The sequence below is a fragment of the Gallus gallus genome, chromosome 6 (assembly GCF_016699485.2).
Source record: "Gallus gallus isolate bGalGal1 chromosome 6, bGalGal1.mat.broiler.GRCg7b, whole genome shotgun sequence".
In the NCBI taxonomy this organism is placed as follows: domain Eukaryota; kingdom Metazoa; phylum Chordata; class Aves; order Galliformes; family Phasianidae; genus Gallus; species Gallus gallus.
In genome coordinates, this window is record NC_052537.1 from 13975927 (window position 1) to 13998280 (window position 22354).

The 22354-nt window shown below is 42.2% G+C and overlaps 1 protein-coding gene across 4 annotated transcripts in view; it reads left to right on the forward strand.

Annotated features, from left to right (window-relative positions):
* Window positions 1-6521: 6521 nt before the first annotated feature.
* DLG5 (discs large MAGUK scaffold protein 5) overlaps window positions 6522-22354 on the forward strand; it is a 95304-nt gene continuing 79471 nt past the window's right edge. For all 4 annotated transcript variants that reach the window (XM_040702697.2, XM_015288292.4, XM_040702698.2 and 1 more), the window contains exon 1: window positions 6522-7392. In XM_040702697.2, the coding sequence (XP_040558631.1) occupies window positions 7089-7392 (304 nt within the window). In that variant the 5' untranslated portion in view covers window positions 6522-7088. The remainder of the gene's footprint in view (window positions 7393-22354) is intronic.

Sequence of the window (22354 nt, forward strand, 5' to 3'; positions counted from 1 at the left end):
CCAAGTTGGACCTTAATCCAAGTCCCCTGGAAACCAATTAAAGAACTCTCTCTAGCTCAGCTGAACTGAATGAGCTTTGATATATGCTTTATAAATGTATATCCATCAATCCCCCTCTGGTTAATGCACCTCTCTACATTTCAAACAGTCACACAGCATTTTTCTAAACAGCACTGCTGTGGACGTGATCTGGGAAAAAGCATCTTAATCCAAATCCTTCTTAAAGCTTCATATGCTGCTCAGGACTTTGTCTCAGATGCTTCTTCTTACTTTAGAACACTGTCTTTATGATCTTTTCCATTTAGTATTCAGGTGTGTGATATATTTTCTTTTTTCTTTTTTAACAGAATGATATAAAACAAGGGTATTTTGTTGTTGTTGCATTTTACCAGCTCCCCAGTGACAAATCTGGAATGGCAGATGCTCTGGCTTCCAGCTCAACACATTGATTGCCCTCTAAAAATAGGGGATTGGACATAAATATTATTCAAATCAGTCACAGCTTGGTATTTATGATAATTTAAGTTCTAAACTACTTCTATGGCACTTTTCTTTGAAAAATATTTGTGAACCTGAAAAGTACTATTTTAAATTTCTAGATTTGTTTTGGGTGGGGGAACACAGCTGTGCTGGATAGGTACCTCACTTGGAAGTGAATGACCAAACCTCATGAAGCTGGTAACGGAGCTGCCGCTGTGCCAAGCAGAGACATGATTCCATTCTGGAAATGGCTGATAGCTTTCCTGTCCGTGCCAAGGCATGGAGGCTGGCTCAGGCTATATTCCTTTTCCTTTCAAAAAGGGAGTGCGACACAGGAGTTACTTTGTTTCACGAGTTACTGTTTTCAGGACTGACTTTCCTAAAGTCCAGCATTTTTGTAGTGAGGAACGATCCTTATATTTAGCTGTGATCACAGCCCTGCTTTGTCTGAGCAAGGATGACTGTTATTTTCAAATTGCAAGTCTGTGGAATTTCTACAGTATTTACCTAGATAAATCCTGTGATAATTCAGCTGTTGCACAGAATCCAGAGAACCCTGGAGAACCAAAGTTGGAGGCATAGCTGTCTCCATTTCCACAGGTACCTCTTTGGGCTTGGGCTAGTGACATCTGGAACATCCTTATGCTTTCAAGGCTTACTGGCTTCTAATCATCAGCTCGAACCTTTTCCTTCAAGCCTAGCTTTGACCCCAGCCAACCCACAACTGAAGCGCTGCCCCACATTCCCCAGCATCATCCTGCTTCTCAGGCAATGCTTCCGATGTGGCTCTGCAAGTATTCTGCCTATAAGTCCTTCTAAATCTCTGCTTTGTCAATTCTGCCTGCTAGGCACAATGGTTTTTCTTTCTATACCCATCAGGCTAATGTCTGACAGGAGTTATATCCTATCACAACAACTTCTATTTCTCTCTTGCCGCTTTTTTTTAACATATTACATTTTCCACTGATATAATGTAATGTGTATATTTTAGTGGATAATGAGCAGAATAACTGAACCAAAGACCTTCAAAATCAATGGGCGGATCCCTTTTAGTTCCAGAACCACTTTGAAAACATTCATTGCTCTAATAACCAAGAAGGTTTGACAGAAGAACAATGAAGATCTTGAAACAGAGCAGACTTAGTGATAGTCCTTGCCATTACGGCTGTCTACATTCAGCTGTGTTTTTCTTATGAATCCTCAGATTGTGCATGACTTGTTTGTAGATATTTCTCAGGGATGCTGAGGGTGTGCATTTGCTTTTAACTCCCCATTAGTGTGAAAAGAAATAGAAGTAAATGGCATAAATAGCCAGCATTGATTTCAGCTGAAAATTGACTTAGTAATGAAACTATCAGCAAATTACAAGCAATGGCCTTCAAAAAGGACTATTTAAGATCAGCTGACTTACAGATTAAGTTAAGTTAACCATGTCAAAGTTAGCCCAGGCTCCTATAGAAAATCCTGTTGTCTTCAGTTTTGTTCTGGACAGACTGGTATTTGAGAGGTGCATCCTTCCCAAAGCAAGATGAAATTCTTACAGCCCTGGAGGATTGTCATGTGGATCTGCAGTGGTTCAGGTTTTAAGTGGGAAATTTTAGTTGCTGAAGTAAAACGTGAGTTTGATTTGCTTCTTTTTCAGTAGCCTCAGAGATATTAAAAACCTTCAGCAGACAGAGTGGTTTGTTTCTATGGAAGCTAACTGAGGAAACTGTCTGATCTTTATTTTAATCTGAGTTACCAGTTCAATCCCTAATCTCACCTTGATAACAACTTGTATTTCTCCTGCTTGTAGAATATCTAATCATCTTCCTTCCTAAGCTCTACACAGTGTTGTCAGCTTCTGTTAACAGACTGTAGCTCTCAATATTTCTCTCTAAGCCCTGAGTGCTTGAGTCACATGGCTACATGAGAAGCTTAGCTTTCATTGCAAAACTATGCCTCTAGCTTACGTGGCTGCCAATGAAGCTTGAAGACCTGAATCCTAAGGGCTCTGAAAAAAGAAAGGAAATAAAACATTTCCTGTGTATTTAAATTAATAATAATAAAAAAAATTCTAGTACCAAGGAAAATCGTCTCCTTTGGGGCATTAGACTTTCTGATAGTTCACAGTGAAGCTACTGAGGAGGTGATTTGCCAGTGAAATTATAGCAGCAGGGCTGCTGCTGGGATGCAGGCACCATTAGCTGGTAGCTTCAGAGAAGGATAAAGTACCTGAGACTGAGTGACAGGTACTTTTTACACTGAAGACTATTAAAACGAGTATAAGAAATCTGTTTGAAAGCCCATCCGTTTCTAGAGGGTGTCTTATCAGAAAATCCCAAGCTAAAATAGCACAGTAGTGTCACTCAGTATGTGGATCACTGACAGCATATAAATCTCATTGCCTAATGGCTTTGGAAAGCAGAGAAAGGGCAAGATAGAACGTTCACTGGTACAGTCTCTGCCACTGCAGGTATAATGCTTTATATGATTGCACTGAAATCCATCTTGAAAACAGGTAGGATTTTCTTTTCTGCTATTTTATCTCTCTTGTCTGTTTCTGTTCTCCTCTATCCCTTTTCCATATAGTTGTCACAATGCTCAGAACCACCTCAGTTTCAGCCTAGAATTGTCTGATCTGTGTGGAGGATACACTTTTACAGTGAGAGCTGTGCTATGCTGCAGGAGCTTCAATCTCTTTTCAGGTTCTAATTCTGTATGTGAAATGTATGACACAACACGTCATTTCAGGAAATGTGCTGAGTTTGCATGCACAGGCATGATAATGATTGCAGAATAACAAAGGTGTATGGGCAATTATGGGAACAAACTCTTCTTGTCCTAAAGGTTGAATCCCACTCCTGCTGTTCATTATGCTGTGTTTAATGTTTTTGAAGGCTTCCTTTATATGCATGTGTATGCATACATACAAATATACACAATATACTACCATTAATTTTGTGAATTATACTGGGATTCCATATACTGCACAGAGTTTAACAGAATAAGAACAAAATTGTCCTCAGTTGCATGACTCTGAATTGCTGAAACCTAATGCTTGTGTTGGGGATGATGCCATCCTCCCAGCAGAAAATTCTGCAAGAGAAGGGCTCAAAAAAGTGCTTTGCTGTCCCCATTGTAAATCTACACATGGAGGTTTCACTGGGGTAGATTTACCAAGTAGACACCCATTTTGGTTTTTCACAATCTGAGTACTTTGTTTCTGTAGGGCAACACTAGTATTCTTCTATTTATTTCTCAAAAAAAAAAAAAAAAAAAAAAAAAAGATAAATTATAATATTAACCCAATTTCTGCTTTTTTAAAAATGATATCCCATCCCCTAAATGTTTCTCAAACTGCATCAGCAACTCAAGAGTAAACAAATCCTGGAAGTGTTGCACATGTGGCCGGTCTGACTAATTGCTGGATTGCCTACTACAAGACGCTGTTTCCACACCTTATCTTTTAGCTTAACTTAATCATTTCAAAATAATCATTCTTCTAGTTCTGACTATAAGTGCTGCTACCCTAACAACATCTCTGAAGGTCACAGCTTTTTTTCTGATGGCCAAAGCACACATCCCCATTAGTCTGGCTTCGCAAGATACAGCTTAGAAAATTTACAGGTCTTTACCTGTTTGTCAAGTTTTTTTAGGAATCCAATTTTTATATAAACACACAGGATGTCTTCTGCCAGAGCTTTTTATTAATTATTTTTAAAAAAACTTTCCAAAACAAAAAACAAGCAAACAAAAAACCCAAACAACTGTGCTTGTGTTACCAAATCTTAGAAAATTCTTGAATATTCTGTGCAAGTTATAGACTTCGAGTTTCACTCAAAGATCTTTGGTTGACTTAAATCTAAGTTTGAAATTCTCTTCCACAGTTTATCCCAGAAAACTTGGCAGGGAAACCCAGAGAGTTTTTCCCTCCCTGTTTTACTTTTCTTCTTGAGGACTTTGGAGGACGTTTCCTTGAAGATTGATTTTGTTACTTTGTTATCTTGGCAGCTGGGTTGTACACTCTGGGGTATTATAATGATCCAAATCTTGTTCACTTCACACTGGCACAATAATTTTGCACATTTCATAGTTTGAGCCTTCAAATATAATACATATACCTATTCCATCAAGGGACGGATTCAGCTATCAGGGGCTATTCAGCCTGGAGAAGAATTCAAGGAGACCTGATAGTGGCCTTTCAGTATCTGAAAGGAGGCTGCTAAGAAAGAACAAAGACTTTTTAGCTGTATCTTTTGTGATAGGACAAGGGGAAATGTTTTCAATCTAAAAAAGGGGAGATTTAGAATGGATATAAGGAACACATTTTTACAAGAATCATAGAATCATAGAATGCCTAGGGCTGGAAGGTACCTCAAAGATAACCTAGTTCCTAGACCCATGTGTCACATGCAGCGTTGCTGACTGCTAGAGGAATACAAGACCTGTGCCTGCACTGGCCTCAGCTGTGCGCTGCATTGACCTTCCTGGTGGCTCTGTCCTGGCTGGCTTTTGTTTCTTTTTGCAGAGCTGAAAACAAACTGTGTACACCGGCATTAACTAGTATTTCTGGAATGTACTATTGCTTTCCTGACTAAAGTTTGCCCAGTTTGTTGGAGAGAAATAGGCATGTTTTCAGATAAAATCAAATGGCCTCAGAATAAGAGGCTTGCAGGTATTACAACACCAGCTGTTAGCCAGTGATGCGGATCCCTGCATGTGTTGCCTATAAAAGTCTCACTAAGAAAACCACTGAAGCAGACTTAGAAGAAAGGAATCCACAAAAGCATAAGCAACAAGGAATAAAATGTGAAAAAAACTTGTTTCAAACCCATAGCGTACTAGCAAACATTGAGAGGCATTCCTTTGAATAATGACCTTCCAGACAGGAAAAAATCCCGAAGTGCCTTCACATTGTATTTCCACTAAGAATTGTGCTGGATTTGGTATCACGGTTATGCACAGAAACCAAGGCTGTTTACACGTAAGAGAGACATCATCCTCATTGTTCAACTACGAAACGCAACTTGATACACAACATGGAACTTTGATGCTCCCAGTCATTGAGCTCACAGAAAACAGAATGAGCTCCCTAACTGCAGCCCTATGGGCATCATACACAGCACACAGGTGTTGGCCCAGGGCACCTTCACGTGGCCCAACTGCTACTGGATGCGATGGAGATGATACAATCTCTGGTTGCACTCCTGCTGTGCTGTGAGTGTGGCTGTTATCTTTCTGTGCTTACCCAGTGAGGGTCTTTCAGATAAAATGTGAATTTCAGATTTAAGTGGCCATGGTCGCTCTGCAGCCTGCACTCTGGTTGTTTGGGGGTTCATTTGCTGTTCAGGATGGGAATGCGGGCAGGCTGCTTGCCTTCAGCCACACGTTGTTACTCTTTCTATTTGCCAAACTCTTACATCCTGCAGCTGCTGAGAACCGGCCCATTTGTGTTCCATCGGTAAGTTACTAGTTGTTCGTTGAACAGTCAAAAACACGTTTAGGGGAAGATGAGCCAGCACCCGTTTCTAATATGTACGTCTTTTATTTGAAACTCTCACTTCTGTAACTCCTAGTGGACAAAACTCCCAGTGGTCCGCCCGTATTGTGGCGTTTCGGTCAGATCAGATGAGTTTCGGTGTATCTGTTGGCACACCGTCCCGTCGGGACGGTGCCAGCTCGGAGCCCGCCAGTCCTGCCCGATGCGGGCCGTACCGCCTCCAGGCCCCGCTCCCAGGGCCGCGCCTCCGGGAGATGGCGGTGCGCGCCCCGTCGCCGAGCAGCACCGCCCCGCGGGGCCTTTGTCTCGCCGCCGCCGCCGCTTAGGGGCCCGGGCTCGGTGCGGGACAGGCGGAGCTGGCGGGATGCCGGCCCCTTAAGTGATGTGATCTCCCCCGCGCCTTGAACGCTGTCCACGGCCGGTCAACCGACCGCCCCCATCGGAGCCCTCCCGGCGCCGAGGCTCGGGTCCTTCTCGGGGCCGCCCCGCCGGCGCCCCGCCTCCTTGCAGCCCCCCCGGCGGCCGGCGGGAGCCACTGAGCGACGGGCGGAGCGCAGCCGGGGCAGAGGCCGTCGTGTTTCGCCGCCGGCGGCGGGAGGTGCGGAGCGGGCGGGCCGGGCCATGCGCCGCCGCGGCACCGTCTGGGCGCAGGCAGCCGCCGTGTGCGACCAATATGGCTGCGCGCTGCCGCGAATGAAAGGAGGCGCCTGGAGCTGAGGCCGTCTCCCCCCACCCCTCCTCCTCGCCCCGCGGCCTGCAGCGAGCGCAGGAGAGAAGTTGGCTGAGCCGCCCCGCGGGGTGGGGGGCGCCGGCTGCCGGCGGAGGAGGCGGCGGTAGAGGAGAAGGAGGAGGAGAAGTTGTTTGGTCGCCGGGAAGACGGAAAGGAGAGCGTCGGCGTCGGCTGGAGGAAGACGAGGAGCAGCCCCGTAGCGGGCTCTCCTCCCCGAGCGCCCGAGGGGAGAGCAGCGGTCGGCAGCCCGCAGCGGGAGGAGGAGGCAGAGGGCGGCCCGGCCCCGGGTCGGAGTCGCGCGGCTGCCGGCGGCGGCGCCTCCCCCTCGACCCGCGCCTCCCCGGGGGTGGCGGTCGAACGGTGGGGCCGGGGGCCGAAGTTTGGCCGTCGGCGACCATGGAGCCGAAGCACAAGGAGCTGCTCGCGCAGTGCCGGCAGAGCCTGGCGCAGGCCATGACCGAGGTGGACAAGGTGGTGGAGCTGCTGGAGGCCGCCGGCGCCCTCGGTCCCCGCGACCTGCGCGACCTGGAGGCGGCGGGCGGCGGCAAGGCCGAGCTGCTGATCGCCCTGCTGCTGGCCAAGGAGCGGGACCACTTCCAGGACCTGCGGGTGGCCCTGGAGAAGACGCAGCCCCACCTGCTCTCCATCCTCTACCTGAACGGCGTGGCGGGGGCGCCGGCGGCGGCCGAGGAGACGGCCGGTGAGCGGGGCGGGGGGCGCGGGGCGGCGGCGGGGGGGAGGGCGGAGGGGAGCGGCTGCACCCGCCCAACCCCGCCGGGTAGGGAGCGGCCGCGCGGCGCTGGCCCCCCGGGCAGCGTTCCTCGGAGCGGGACGAGCGCGGGGGTCCTGGCTCCGCCGTAGCCGCCCGGCTTTTCCGGGAGAAACGAGGCTTTCGCGTTCGGGCTCTCGGTGTTTGTTTTCTGCTCCCTTTCTCCTTTCTCTTCTGGCCAGCGCGCTGCCTCTTGTTCCCCGAAGTACGGCGGATGCTATACTTCCAACCGCTTTACCCGAGCAGCGTCTCGGTCCCCGCCAGACCGCGGTAGGCGCCGCCGAGGGGACGGGCCGGAGACGAACCTCAGCACCCGCCCCGGGCCGCCGCTTCGCCGGCCCCGCGACCGCGCTCCTGCGGGAGAGCTCGGGGAGGCGCGTGCTCAGCCCTCGGATAAGTGTTTTAACTTCTTTTCTTCTCATGAATGTGGGCTTGTTTGGGGCCGTGCTGTTGTAGTACTCGGCTGTAGTAAGAACAGAAAAGCAATTGATAGAGCTGCAAATCACGATGAGAATTGCAGCGCAGACCTTCTGAAGTTTGTCTTTGACCCAGAGGTGTTCCCTTCTCCCTCCTCTCCAAGTCAGAATCTACTTCAAAAAGAAAAAGAAGGATTTAGTGGTGATCCTCGAGGCCTTGTAAGTGCAGCTGTGTTTCTAGATAAGAAATACTTAGGTTGGAATAAATGTAGGTAAAGAACATGCAGTTGTGCGATTGGTATGTAAGCATTCTCTTCTTACCTACATCAAGTTGACTGATGAAGAATGTGTTGTTGTTGTTGCAGGGTTTGGGAACTGCAGGATAAGTACCCATTTACATAGCTTTCTGACTATACCTCTTTTTCAGGAGAATCATAGAATGGCTTAGTTTAGAAGGGACCTTAAAGATCATCTAGCTCCAACCCTCTTGTTGTGGGCAAGGCTGCCAGCCACTAGATCAGGCTGTCCAGGATCCTATCCAACCTGGCCTTGAATGCCTCCAGAGGTAGGGCATTCGCAGCCTCTCTGGGCAACGTGTTCCAGTGCCTCACCACTGAGTAAAAAATGTTTTCCTAATATCTAACCTAATGCTTTTAGTTTAAAGCACTTTCCCCTTGTACTATCACTGCCAGACCTTGTAAGCACCCTTCAAGTACTGGAAGGCCCCAGTGAAGTCTCCTCAGAGCATTCTCTTCTCCACGCTAAACAAACAAAACTCCCTCAGACTTTCTTCGTAGGAGAGGTTCTTTGATCATCCTCGTGGCCCTACTTTGGACCTGCTTCAATAATTCTGCATCCTTCTTGTGCTGGGGGCCCCAGGATTGGGCATAGTACTCTGGATGGGGCCTTACAAAGACAGAATAGAGGGAGACAATTCCCCTCCCCTCTGCTAGCACCCATCTTTTGTTACAGCCCAGGGATACTGTTGGACTTCTGGGCTGCAAGAGCACACTGTTGGCTTATGTCCAGCTTTTCATCCATCAGGACCCCAAGTCCTTCTCCGCAGGGCTGCTCTTAATGAGTTCTTCTGCCAGTCTTCACTTGTATCTGGGATTGTCTCAACCCAAGTGCACAGCATTTTGTAGCATATCCTGTGTTATGGTGTACAGCTGTTTCTAATGAGTATATGCCAGGACCTCACAGGACAGGGGAGAATGGATGGAACAATAGATCTCAGCACTTCCAGCATTATGTGGTCTGACATCAATGGGCAGTGGGTATGGTGCTGGCTTTTGGAAATGGGATCTAAGATGTTTCTGTATGATTAGATTAATGCTTGGCCCTGTCTTGTTGGGAACATATATTAATGGCACTGGGCTACCAGTATTCCTCAGCCTTAAAAGCAAAGTCGTAAAACATGAATGGCATGAAAAATGCAACACACGTTGTGTGTAATAATACTTAGTTCTAAAATGAAAGAATTACAGAATATCTTACAACACTGAGTACACAAGAAAAATGCAGCCTGTTTGGCAAAGTGGACTGTATCCTCCTTGTCTGAACCCAACCCTGAAGATCATCTGTATTCCATTAACATTTGTGTGGGGAAGGATGTTCCCCTGACACGGTGGTTTTCATTACTACTGGTAAATGAAAGCAAAAAGAGACAACTTGAAGCGTTAAGTTTTTGTTTGCCTTGTGATGGACATGTCTATAATACTACTGCTAGTAGTGAGCCGCCCACACATGTGGAAGTGGGGGGACCTGAGCCCTCTGAGCCTCTTCTGCATGCTCCAGCTGGACTGCTCTGAGCAGGTCTCATAGTGACAGATCACAAAACTACTCATGCCTGCTGAATGCCTTCAAAAAATCTCAGCTTTTGCTGAGTTTGTTCTGAGTGTGTTATGCAAAAGGTTAATGTATGAGAGTAGCTGTGGTGGAAAAGTTCCTGTTGGAACCTGCATGCAGGTGTAACCGGACCTATCCTCTGTTCTTCCATAGGAAGTCTGACTACCCAGCTGCCTTTTGCTGACCACATTGGGTTTTCACTCCCTGTCACTGTGGATGCTGAAGGCAGATGAGCCCAGATGCTTTTTGCTCTTTGGGTGTTGCAGTAAGCTGTATGCATGGAAGCAGGGATTCTGTATCTAAAATACTTGAGAGAAATGGTCTTTCATTGCATATTACCTACAAGGGGGAAAAAAAAGAAACCACCAAAGAGACCCCCAAGTATCCCCTTTAATTTAACCTGTCCAACTTTTAGGATTACCATTAGTATCTGAAAAATGCCATGTTACTAGGGCACACCAAGGCAGGCTCATGCTCTTGTATAAATAACATCTCCTGAATGCTTGTTGTAGGTGAAAATTAGAAGTGATCAATAACTTGTTGCACAATTAATTGGTGACTACTTCTTCCAGTCTGATGTTGTGAGGAAAGTGGAAAGGCAGTCAGCAGGGTCCTTTTGTTTGAGATTGTAGAGTTCAGACAGACTGCTCGTGACCATGGTGGAAGAACGGTTCTCCCTCCATTTCAGTGTATGCAGCCTCTCCACTTGAGTTTTCCCTGTATTTTTCATTTGCAGAGTAACTTTGTATTTTCTTCTGTCTCATTTTAAATATAACCTTTTGAATTTCAGTGGTAATGCGTAAACTGTGCTGGAAATGCAGGCTGTTGTTTACACCAGCAGTTCTTGTGGCTGACTGGACAATGTAGTACTGACACTTTTATAGGTATTTATCTGCACAACAGAAAGGAAGTCAACAGCTGTTCAGATTGCTACAGGGACAGAACTGGAGTTCTAGTAGCCGCTGTGAGCCTTCTAGCTTGGGTAACTGTGCTTATGCTTTAAGGAGCTTTCTTGGTAGAATTTTCCCTGGTTCAGTCTCCATTTAGATACATTTGTTCTTCAGAATAGTTCCTATATGCTTCTGTTAAATGTATCTTTGCAAGTTTGTTTTGGTTTTGATTGAAGAATACTCTACTTAACAGTGTTTGTAAACAAAATGGATGAGGAGGCTGCCTTCTGTCAAAGCAAGAAGAACAGAAGGCACCATTTGCTCTGTTCTCCTTAGTCATGTCTGGAGGTGGCATTCAGTCCTTCCTTGAGTGATACCTTTGGTTATAACTGCGTTCCTGTGTAAATGTTTCTGTGAGAAATCGTCTCTGTCCATGTTCAAGTGAACGTTTTCCCGGTTTAAGATCTTTCAATGCCTTGCACAGAAACTAGTTCTTTCTTCTATATAGTGTGCCAATTGCTTTTTCTTGTTTATTTTGGTTTACTAGTGGATTATCATTAAATACCTGATTGGGTGAATTACCTCTATCCCATATGAGAAGTCCCGTGTTCTGACAAATATATCCTTCCTGATGTGAAACTTGTAGATTGATCATCTCCTCTGTACTGGAAGTTGGTTTCACCCATTTCTGTAGCCATCCAGTTGCAGTCATTGTGTGTATCCATAAGCTTTATAAAAACAGCGCATTCGTTTTAGTCTAAGTGTTCAGCACTGTTTTAGGTTTCAAAAACAGACTACGGTGGTCTTTTGAGGTGTTTTATATATCTATTTGAAGATAAGAATCTAAGTTTTAAGATTTCAAAACTTAAAATTCCAAGTGGATTGTGGTTTTTTATTTTTTATTTTTCAGAAAGGTCCTGAAAGGGACATGAAGGAAAAAAGGAAGATGGTTGGAAATTGAATAGTTTCCTTCTATTGTTTTATGAGGTTTATTTTTTTTTTTAACTCTGCTCAGGGATTGAATGTTAATTTCTAGTCCAGAAAATAAATGTGGACATTTTATTAGAGTAGGAAGAAGTAGGAGTAGGAAAAGAGAACTGCTTCTCCTGGTGTTTTAAGTGTGTTGTTTCAGACAGAATTCATTTGAAGTCACATATGACTTTTAAATATTGCAGTATTGCAGCAGTCTTTGAGTGCATGTAAAAAGAAAAGACCAGCTGCCTCTGTGTGTCAGCAGTTAGGAGATGGAAGGCTGAGACCCAGTTCTTGTACTGGCAGCTCAGAGGCAAGAAGCATACAAGAAATGGGACTGTGCCCAAGATGCTGGGAGCAGAGCAGCTGGTGGTTGGTTCTGAGCGCTCTGCATTTTGCCCTTCCCTGATCCCCCAAAATGTTGCCCTGTGACAGAGGACCCAGTGAGTGGCCAAGAGGCTGTGTGGAGGAAGGCTGTGGAGTATGGAGACAGGCGGTGTTGTCCTGTAGGAGTGCAAAGAGGGAATCTTGGAAGGGTAGGGACCAGGGTAGAGGAGCATGATTGTGGAAGTGTTTGGAGAAGATGAAAAGTAATGCTGGAAGTGTACTTTCTCTGGGGAAAAAGGGAAATGAGAATGAAGAGGAATTGTAAAAGTGTAATTTCCTGATTCAAGGACCGAACAGGCAATTTTGCAATTAAGCTCAATTTATACTCTCTTCCAGTGCTGCAAATTGAAGAGTGGGAGTAGAGCATACAGTATGCCTCGTTATGTCAGACCTGTTATTAGATCTTACGGTCACCTCTTAAGCCCTGTTACAGGACTTATTTTTAAAAATTGTGTGGATAAAAAGCAGGTGGTGTTCATTAGTCACTTACATTAGAAGTACAGGTCTCTGACAGCGATAAGCAGTAATTAAACTTGCAAAAATACCCAGTGCTTGTTTCACAGTACGTGTGTTCTCATGACCTCAATTACTCAGTCTCCCTTCCAAGTATCAGGCTAAGAAATGCAAGAAGCTTCCAGCAAGTGTTCAGGGGGGTAATTCCCAATGAAAAACAGTGGGTGGAAGTGATCTTTTACTCCCAAAGAAGGAAATGCGTATTTAGTAGTTCACAACTCCCTAGAGTGATGGTTCTCAATTATATTTTTGCTGTACTCAGAGGAGAAGGAAAAGAAAGCTAGTCACGTTAAACTCATTTGGCCACTGTTTTCAGCTGTGTAAAATGAATAATAATTTGGGGGGTATCGGTGCCTACAGTCATTGAGCTGTTTTGGACATAAACAGGACTTATTGTCTTACTGTTGTTGTGAGGTTTTTTTTAGACCTCTGGTCTAGATAGCAGAGACCACAGCCACCACATGGCAGTGACTGGGCTTCTCAGATTTAAACAGTCTGCAATTTGAGTTTTCTTTTTTCTCCTTTTTTGTATGCTTTTACTACTTTGTTTTTTTCCCCTTCTTCCTACTCCACCTTTATTTCCTTCAATTTGCTTCTTAGCTTTCCTTACTCCTATTAACTCTTATCTCATTCAGTCCCAATTTCAATTTCCATTATTATTTTATAGCACAATTCTTTATTCAAAAGTTGCATCATTGAAAAGATGCCAATATGTTATGGTGAATTCCTTCCTTCCATTTTACGCTTCTTTACAGCAGAACCTCTTGTACTATAAAATCTCAAGTAAGACATTTTTCAGAGCTGTTCAGTGCCCTGCACGTTTTAGATGTTTCAGTGTGAGGCAGTCTTTTTTTTTTTAATATATGAGCAATCTTTAAATGCTGTATGTATAATAAAATCAATCTAGATAGCAAAACATGTTGGAGCAAATAGCTTTGTATGAATAGAGCTGTAATAATAAAGTTGAGGCTTTATTACATATATATCTAGGCTTCACTGACCTTCTGCATTATATTGTGTAATTGCTGCTGAAACATTATTTATGACCCTCAAGATACAGGTCATTAGCTGTCATTTAGTAAGAAGTATTGATTTAGAACTGAATCATCCTGGAAACATTGCGCTGAGCTTTGACTTGAGGTTATCCAACACTTTTCTTGTGGAAGCTTAAGAGAATGGTACTGTCCCATGTAGAGCCTTAAGCTTTTACTGCATCTTCAGCTTTAGAGCCTTGCTGTACCACAAAGGACGTGCTTGGAGATTCTCAGTGTAATTCTGGCATTCTACTAATTCTTGTCAGTGTATGGTGGAGTTGGTAGTATGTTGAAGGAGGCCCACAGTGCTACAACTCAGAAACCAGTTCAAAATACGCAGTGTTCAGTGTTTGCTGTGTGGTGGGTGTGTTTGTATACTTACCATGGGTTGTCTTGCATCAGCAGTTGTCCTGATGGTAACAGGTGGTATAGCAGCTCTACTGTTGTAACTAACAAGTAAGATAAAGTTTCAGATCTCTTTCTGTAAGCTGCTGTGCAAATGGAATTCAGTCTGTACAGGACAACGTTTGCAGACTTGAGAAACATGTTGGTAGACTGTGTCCCTGCGGTCTCTGGGTTTTGCAGAATTTGGCAGAAGTACTCAGTCACTTGGGCCGAATATGTAAGGATATTTTTCTTGATGATGACCGGCTGTTGGGCAATATAGAATAACTCACTGCAACTTAAAGGACCTTCTTACCTGGCTGATGTCAGAGGAAGCTAAATGCTGGCAGTCACCTTCTCCATCAGCTTCTGAATTCTCCAGTTTCACAATTCTTGGGCTGAATTGTTCACAGTATTAATTAGCTTGTTCTGGATTGCTGCTGTTTGTATTTTAGAAGAATCTTTTTTTTTTTTTGAAGTTGTTGACTGAAAAATTAGTTTTAATTGAATGGATTATGACCTAGTTCAGGAGCTTTCCAGGCATACAGCTGGGCCTGTAGCTGGAGAAACAAGTCAAGAGGGAATGTAAAACCTGTAAATATCTCAGCTGGTGAAGCTGAGTAGGAGGAGGGTTGAGGAAGAAGGGACAGATGATGCAGGCTGGCATGACACAGGCTAAGGGTTGCTTTTTTTGCAGACTTCTGATGTAAATGACAATTTGTGTGTTCAGAAATGTACAGAAAAATATTTTGATAATAAACAAACTCTTCTTGTGACTGTTCTCAGTCATTGTGACGACTTTCTTCATTTCTCCTTTTGCCTTAGCTTTTTATAGTACCTGAATGTAATGCTGATTCATGAAAGTACTTACTATTAACGCACTTGCATTCTAGCATGCAAGTAATTCCTGTCTATATGCATCAAGTTGGACATGTGCAAGTGTTGGCGGGATTTGGGCCTTGTATGCTAAGTTGTGTGGATTAGATGATGTCTTTGGTTAAGTACCAGTTGTACAGTTGAGCCTCAGTAAATATAGCTGATAGCTGCTTGCTTTTCAGCAGTACTCAAAATTGAGTTTGGGCTGGAAATTTTTTCTTGAGGATTATTCTAAAATGTAGCTGAAATTCTGGACTTGCTCTGTGCAGACAAGCTACGTCCTGTTGATGTCGGTACACCACAACCTTGCCTTTTTGAGTGTATTCTTTCACGTCGAGGCAGGCAGGCTGACAGGTGTGTGTGTACAGCTTTTTCTAAGAGCTTTAGAACTTATGGAATGAGGGAAACAAAACTTCTGCAGCAAACGTCAAAATTACCAAATAGAGCTGCTAAGTTGTTCGTGTGTTAATTTAATAAGCATGAAGTTACGTTTATTTGCTTTTTTATGGGTAGCTTTCTCCTGTTGCATGCTTTCATGTAAAATAAATTTGAGGAGAGATCTGAGGTTCTTAGTTGCGCCATGTGATCTTGCTCTTTTCGAGCACTTAATTTTAGATCTTCCTCATGATCCTCTTGCTGAAGGCTGTGTTGGTTGAGATGCCAATAGCTTTTCAACCAGAAGTCAGCAGGAGATGGAGGTGGTTTTACTGACTCCTTTCTTTGAGGAAAGTTTACTTGTGTAGTTTAAGTACTCTTTAATGCTTCATGAATGATCTTGTGAGTGCTTGGAATGATTTTTAAGGTTGTCTTCCTATTTAGATCACAGTGATCTGGCTTTCAAGTGGTGTGAGAATGAGCACAGTGAAATCAGACCATCTAAAGGTTTTCTTTGAGTCTGTGTGTAGCACCACAATAAAAACATTTGGATATTAACTTCACTTCTTAATCTTTAAAATTATCATGAATAATTTTTTGGGTTGATTTTTTTTTTATCCTCTTTTGAATGCTTTTATGAGAAAGTGATACTATTTGAGAGCTTGCTTAAATTCTACTCGAAGATGGGGCCTTGTCTATTTTTAACAGATTTGCTTTTTCAGTTTCTTTAAGGACATCTGGCTTATGTAGGTGTGTTTGAAAAAGAAAATAAAATGCTTGGGTCTTAAGCAAAAACATATGAGTCTTATTTGTAGGCTTCTACTTGTAATTGATTAACTGACTTACTGTTGTCAGCTGCTTCATGAGCTGCTTCATCATATAGTTCTTCAGTTTTGTTAGGCTCTGAGTGAGCTCTGTAGGTGCAACCTGAATTTTGGAAATAGTTGTTTTTTAAGAACAAAACTAAATTCACTCAGAATTACAAAATACTTCTTCAGAGGAGAGAATTCACTGATTTAAAATAGCTTTGCCTTAAAATGTTGTTCATTAGGTTTTCTTTCTAACAGAAATGACTATTAAAAAAAATACTGATTTATTGTTCAGCACTTCATGCACCAGTGGTAGCGGTCGGTCCTTGGGTTGCTCAGCCAGCCTGTTTTGTTCCTTGTTTGTTTATATATGCTGCAGCAGCTTTCCTTTGCTGCTCTGTCTGTGCACAGGCAGATCTTGCTTTTTTTTTTCTTTGCTGGAGAAATGTTTTGAAGGCTTCTGGTTGCCTTTAGGAGTGGGTACTTTCTCTAAGGTGTGTTGACTACTTCTTTAGGTTAAAGGTCAGATTAGTCAGACTTAATGGGGAAAAAAAATCCACAAGCCTGTTGAGCATCACGAGGCTGGCTTAGGTATAGAGTGCAGAACATGACCTTTGAGACACTTAGAGAGCTATTTTTCTAAAACACTGGCCTTGAAAAGTGTAGGCCAGCATTTGGTACATGCTACATGAGCTCACTGTACAAATGTATTCATCTGTTGTTACCCTGGGTTATGAGCCTCATTTGTTTTTCTGGCGTTTTTATTGTGTAGTCTGGAGAAGGCAGTGGGCTGTGTGGCTGCATGTGGCAGAGCAGCGCTTTGGCTGAGCAGAATGCTCCTTGGTAACACTGAGAAGCAATTTCAAATGCTTTCAGAGATGCTTCCTGCCTCCAGTTTTTAGATCCTAGTAGAATATCAAGAGTATTGGTATTAATATGAAAATGAGTCTGGCAAGTCTGACAGCCCTGTTCTGTTAGGCCAAAACCTGTGTGCAATTTGCACCAGAACTGCGAGAAAACCTCGCAGTGCAAAGTTGAGGCTGTTTTTCTGTCTCTGGCTGGGTTGACCTTTGGTTGCTATGTTGTGCATACATGACTTATATTTCTCAGGGAGTGTTCCATCAGTACATTATAGAACAGGACCTCAGAAAGAAATTAGAAAATGGGTGACATTTTTATTGGCCAAACATAGGAGAGGCAGAAAGATTTCATTATGTATCCTGTCTGTATTTGCTTACAAGAACACGTAAATCTTGTTTGCGTTGCTTCTCTTGCGGACTTCTTTGTTCAGAATCAGAGATGATCGTGTCAGCATCCTGGCTTATGATGACACGTTTCATAAACTCTTGCATTCTTTTCAGTTGTGCATCTGGTAAAATTGTGTCATGTTCAACTGTTTTGTTTTGGTTGTAGAAAGCTGGTTTACAAAAGAGAGCTGGAAGGAGGGGTTGGGTGAAATACTTACCGTGTAGGGATGAAGTTACAGTTTGTGAGAGAATAAACTTGCCATGGTTAGGGCTTAATTTGGGGAAATAATTCCCTACTCTTGATGTTAGAGAGGGTGACTTTGGATCACAGGTGCTTTAAGATTCCTAACCCTGTAGATAAGGTTGTGAGACTGTGGCCTTTAGATTTCATTTTTCTTAGTATCAAATGTAGAATAATATTAGGACTGAGTGTAAAACTATTGTTCTGAGCATTTGTAAATAAAGGTAAAAAATGTGTCACATTAGGAAGATAGAACAAAACATCTGTCTTTTGCTGTTGAATTGCAAGATATGCCAGTGACCAGGCTATTCTGGGAAGAATTTTTGAAAGTTTTTGAGGAAATGAACTTATCTGATTTTTATTTATTTTTTATCTGTTATGTGGGACAGAAATGATGTAGGAAAGTTTTTTTCTGTTCCAACAGTTTCTTTCTCAGTAAATGTGTGTATATCTGCAGCCTTCGGGACATGATGCTCTGGCTTGTTGAAAAACCTGTTAGTATTACAGGTCTTACTTAAAAGCTTTTTTCTTTTTTTTTTTTAAACTCACTTCAGAGGAAGAGGTTTGTATGTTTTTATTTCTTGATTTATTATTAGTCTTTGCTCTTTATCAGGTTGGATAAATTTGCATGATTCTTTGTAAACCGGAATTATCCGAGACTAGTTTTCATTAAGCATAGCTTAATCTGCATGGTGAAAATAATGAAATATGTATATAATTTTTCCAATATTTTTCTCAGATCAAGAAGAGAGTTTAAATAAATTAACTTTCTGTCCTTGAACCTTTCATTCTGTTTCCATCATACACAGTGTATATCTGCATTTTTTTTAAACTAGAAATAGCATTGCAGGGAAGAGCTGTTAACTCTCTCTTCTTCTATATAGCTCTGTGCTCATTATGAGCATCACTGAAGATGAACCTGATAGTGCTTTAGCTAAGAATGCTCATTTTGTGGTAGTACAAAAAACAATTTCAGCCTCAGTGATCCTAAAAATAGCTTTATGAAGAGTTTTTCTTTGCCGTCTGCCTTCCTTATAATTTTGTTTCAGCTGTTTTGTGGATGGAGGAAAAAGAACAGCAACCTTGTGGCAGAAGAAGCCTTTAGCAGGGATGTGCTCAGCTGGTTCATTGACCACCTGCAGTTCCAGGCTCTGTTAGATGGAGCTTTTTGCACAAGGTGTCCTGTCGTGCTGTTTCATACAGACTGTTTTCCCTTTCACCGCATGGTATGTTGAAACAGAACAACGAGTATTACTGATGCTAATTTCTCTGCCTCTCTTCCCGCCTTCAGAAGTTGAGGGAAGATGTGCATTCTGAGCAAGATATGAATGATGTTAATGAAGTATGAGGCAACTCATTATAAGAGCTCCTATGCATGAGGAGTACAGGTGGTTTTGTAAAGAGGAAAGACGGACCATAGGCAATTATATCAGCTTGCTTAAGCCTCTTGCAGAGCCCCTTCTTTAGTCTTGGGCTGGGGTATATGGTTTATCACTGTTCTCAGCTGCCTCCTGACTGAGCATTGTAGGAACTCTGGGCTGAGGAGAGCAGACAGCAGGACTTGGTGTCCTACTGTGTACGAACAGGTGGAGTGGTGCTGGGCTCCCCAAAGGACTGGGGCTGAGAAGTGCATGGAGCCACTGTGAGAGTGGGAGCAGGCCTCCTGTGCTACCTCAGCAATGGCAATAGCAAGCATTTCCTGCTTGCCTTAATGGAATGTCAGTCACATTGGCTTAGATTATCCTTACTAGTGGTTAAGTTTTCGGGAAGAATTCCCTGTCACATGCAAGAAATGTTTTAAAAAAAGATTTCTTGCTAGCACTGTTGAAGTAATTGTTGCTTCTCTAACATGGCATATCAGTTTTTGGTGTGTTATTTTGGACACAAAAGCAAAGGTCAGGATGCTTGTTGAAGCGAGGCTCAGGGCTTGGGTATGACCAGATATGCCATGATCTATACTCAAAGATATGTATGAATACCCCTCACACCGTTTTGTTTTCTTAAATTGTTAGTGCATGACTCTGAAGTTAACAGTTTAACTATGATGTTTTATCAGACTTGATTTCTATTACATTTGCTATTATTTTTTAAATGACTGTGTAAAGTTCTTATTAAAACCCTTTAAATCACATGGGGCATGTGGGTGATCTGCTTGGCTCAGGTAGGATAACAGCAGTGAAATTGTTAGAGCAAATTTACTGGTAATCTTTGCTGCTTTTATATATAGAAATGGTTCGCATAAGATGAAAGAATGTGAATTGATCGTATGTGCAAAGGAAGTATCTTCTATTGTGTTCAGATGCTATTTGCAAATTAAGTGCTGTAAGAAAATGGGAAATTATATAATTCTAATTACAGATGCTATATTGTGTTTAGACATTAGATTACAAATATGTTCCTTGAAACTGAGTGTAACAGCATCATTTCACTTTCATGAGAAAAGTTTATTCTTAGATGGAACAAAAACTGACAAAAATGTCTTTTTTTTTTTTTTTATAAATGCCTGCTTGAAAAACCAGTATCACATTAGAACGCTTTGGAGAGGATTTCTGTCATTCAGAGGATACTAATATTTGAGTATGAAGCTCTGTGGCAGAGCAGATTGTGCCTTAAAAAGACACAAGTGAACTATCAAGTTGCACTGTATTTTTCTTAGAATTGTATTTTTCAACACCTAATCTCAGTTCACATGTTCAGAATTGTGGTAAAATGTGGTTTTACGGTTGAGGAGGCAGCAAAGGGAGGTTGACCCTGAAGGACATAAGCAAGGCTAGAAGATCTGCTCCAGTGCCCTATTAGACAGTGCAGCCTGCAGAAATATGACTCTATTTTCAAAACTGCTGCCTTAAAATACATATTGTAAACTAAAGCTAATATTTAAGTGCTGTGACTGTATCACAGCATCTGAATCTTCCTAGTACATTTCCACAGAAATAGCCTCCTCCCCTGTAGAAAGAAGAAATAGAGAAAAGCCTGCAGCCTCTCCCACTGGCTTACTGCTGATGGACTTTGTAATTACATGAGTAACTTCATCTGCAGTCTGCTTTGCTAGAGGTTGGATTTAAGATTAATTGTGTGACGGAGGATCCTGGCTTACAGCTATATCTTAATTAGAATTCAGAATCTACTTTACATTAAAAAAAAAAAAAATCTTAAAACTCTTTCCTGAAAGAACACTGATTATAGGGCAAATGAAGATGTTTTGATCTTTTTTTTTCTAATAATTTGGGAATATCTTAAATATATATAAATATATTCCAATGCCATAGGGTTATTTTTTCTCTTTTCATCTTGTTCTCTGCTTCCATCATCTTGCTTGCTCTTCTTTGCCATTATAATTGGAAGGAAAAAGCAAGTAGAAGTGAGTGACTTGACTGTGTTCACAGTAACATTTCAAAGCTATACTGAGTGCTATGAAAAAATGCTGCTTTTCTTAGTTTTGAAATTTACTGCTGTTGAATATGACTGTGCTATTGATGTGAATATACTAAATGCCTCGGAATTGAGTGCAAAACAGCTTATTGTTGGTAACCAACACTTTTCTGGAAAGTATCCCATTTTTTTCAGAAATAAGAAGTTTGAAGGCTTAACTATGATTGTAAGATTGCTCTTTCAAGTTTCAGATTCCAGTGGTGTCCTGGCTGAAATTAGTCAGCTTCTAAAAGCTAGGATTTGGAAGTATTTAGTTTAATGTGTGGGAATTACTACATTTTGAGAACTCTTTGGGTACAGTCTTGCTAAGAATGAGAAGGATGTGATAGAGAAATTCTGTCTGTTACAATGACTTAGCTAAGAGGAAAACAAAAGGGAAATACACATTCTTTTTTTATTGTATTTAGTTTCATCCGAAGTGCTACAATGTAACTTCCAAACTGTTTTGCTTTTACGCTGGAATAAAATACTTGGGACCCCAGAGGTTTTCTTCAGGAGAAGTAGATAAACTTAAAAAGTAGGAGGAAGTAAGTCCTAAAGCCCTTCCTTAAATGACAGTATATTAAAGGTTCAGTGTGGTACAACAAATTACGTAAGCATATGCTGCTCATAAGCAAGAGAGCGCTTTCCCTTTTGGGTTTTATAATGATTTTGCTGCTTGCCTGAGTTAGTGTTAGGGTCATACTTAATAGTCTTGTCAAACCAGGGCCTGACTTACTCATATGATGGTTTGCAAATAAAATTTGCTTTCTTACATTGTTGCTTGCATTCTGGTTTTTCTAGCACCATTTGGAAATTAAATGCCCTGATTTCATCACTCTATCTCATACATGAGAATGCTCTTAATGTCAAAGCAAATGCTGAACTAAAGGAAGAACACCAAAAACCATTTTCATACCTCTGTATGTTTATTTGAACCTTTGTATTAATTAAGTGAATTGGGGCATAGTATGTCTTTCTAAAGCTCCCTTAAAAATGAGAAAAATGAAGTTTCTTTTTATCCGTGACAAAATGTACATTTTGAAAATGGGAAATGATGCGACTTATATACAGATCGTAAATATTAACAGCTTTGTTTTCCAGTCAATCTTTTAAGCCATTCATCACACCAAGATCTCATGCATTTCTTCTCTTGGCAGTAATTTACCTGAAGTCTGTTGTCTTCCACAGAAGGAAAATAAAGCCAAGTAATTCCTTTGTTTATGATGTTTGGGAGCTGGCCAGAGGTAGTCTCTGAATCTTCCAGTATAGGATTGCCGGCCATAAAACTCTGTTGAATATGTGACTGTTCAGAGCAGTTGACTTGAGTTAACCTCCCCTTAACAATTGATCTTTAGCTTTATTGGAGCCATACTAAGTGTCATCAGTGAAGTAAGAAATTGAGGCAGTTTTTACTACTGGATCATGTAAGAACTAAAACCTGTTTTTCCTTGATATTTGATTAAAAGACTGGTGTGGTATCGGGATGC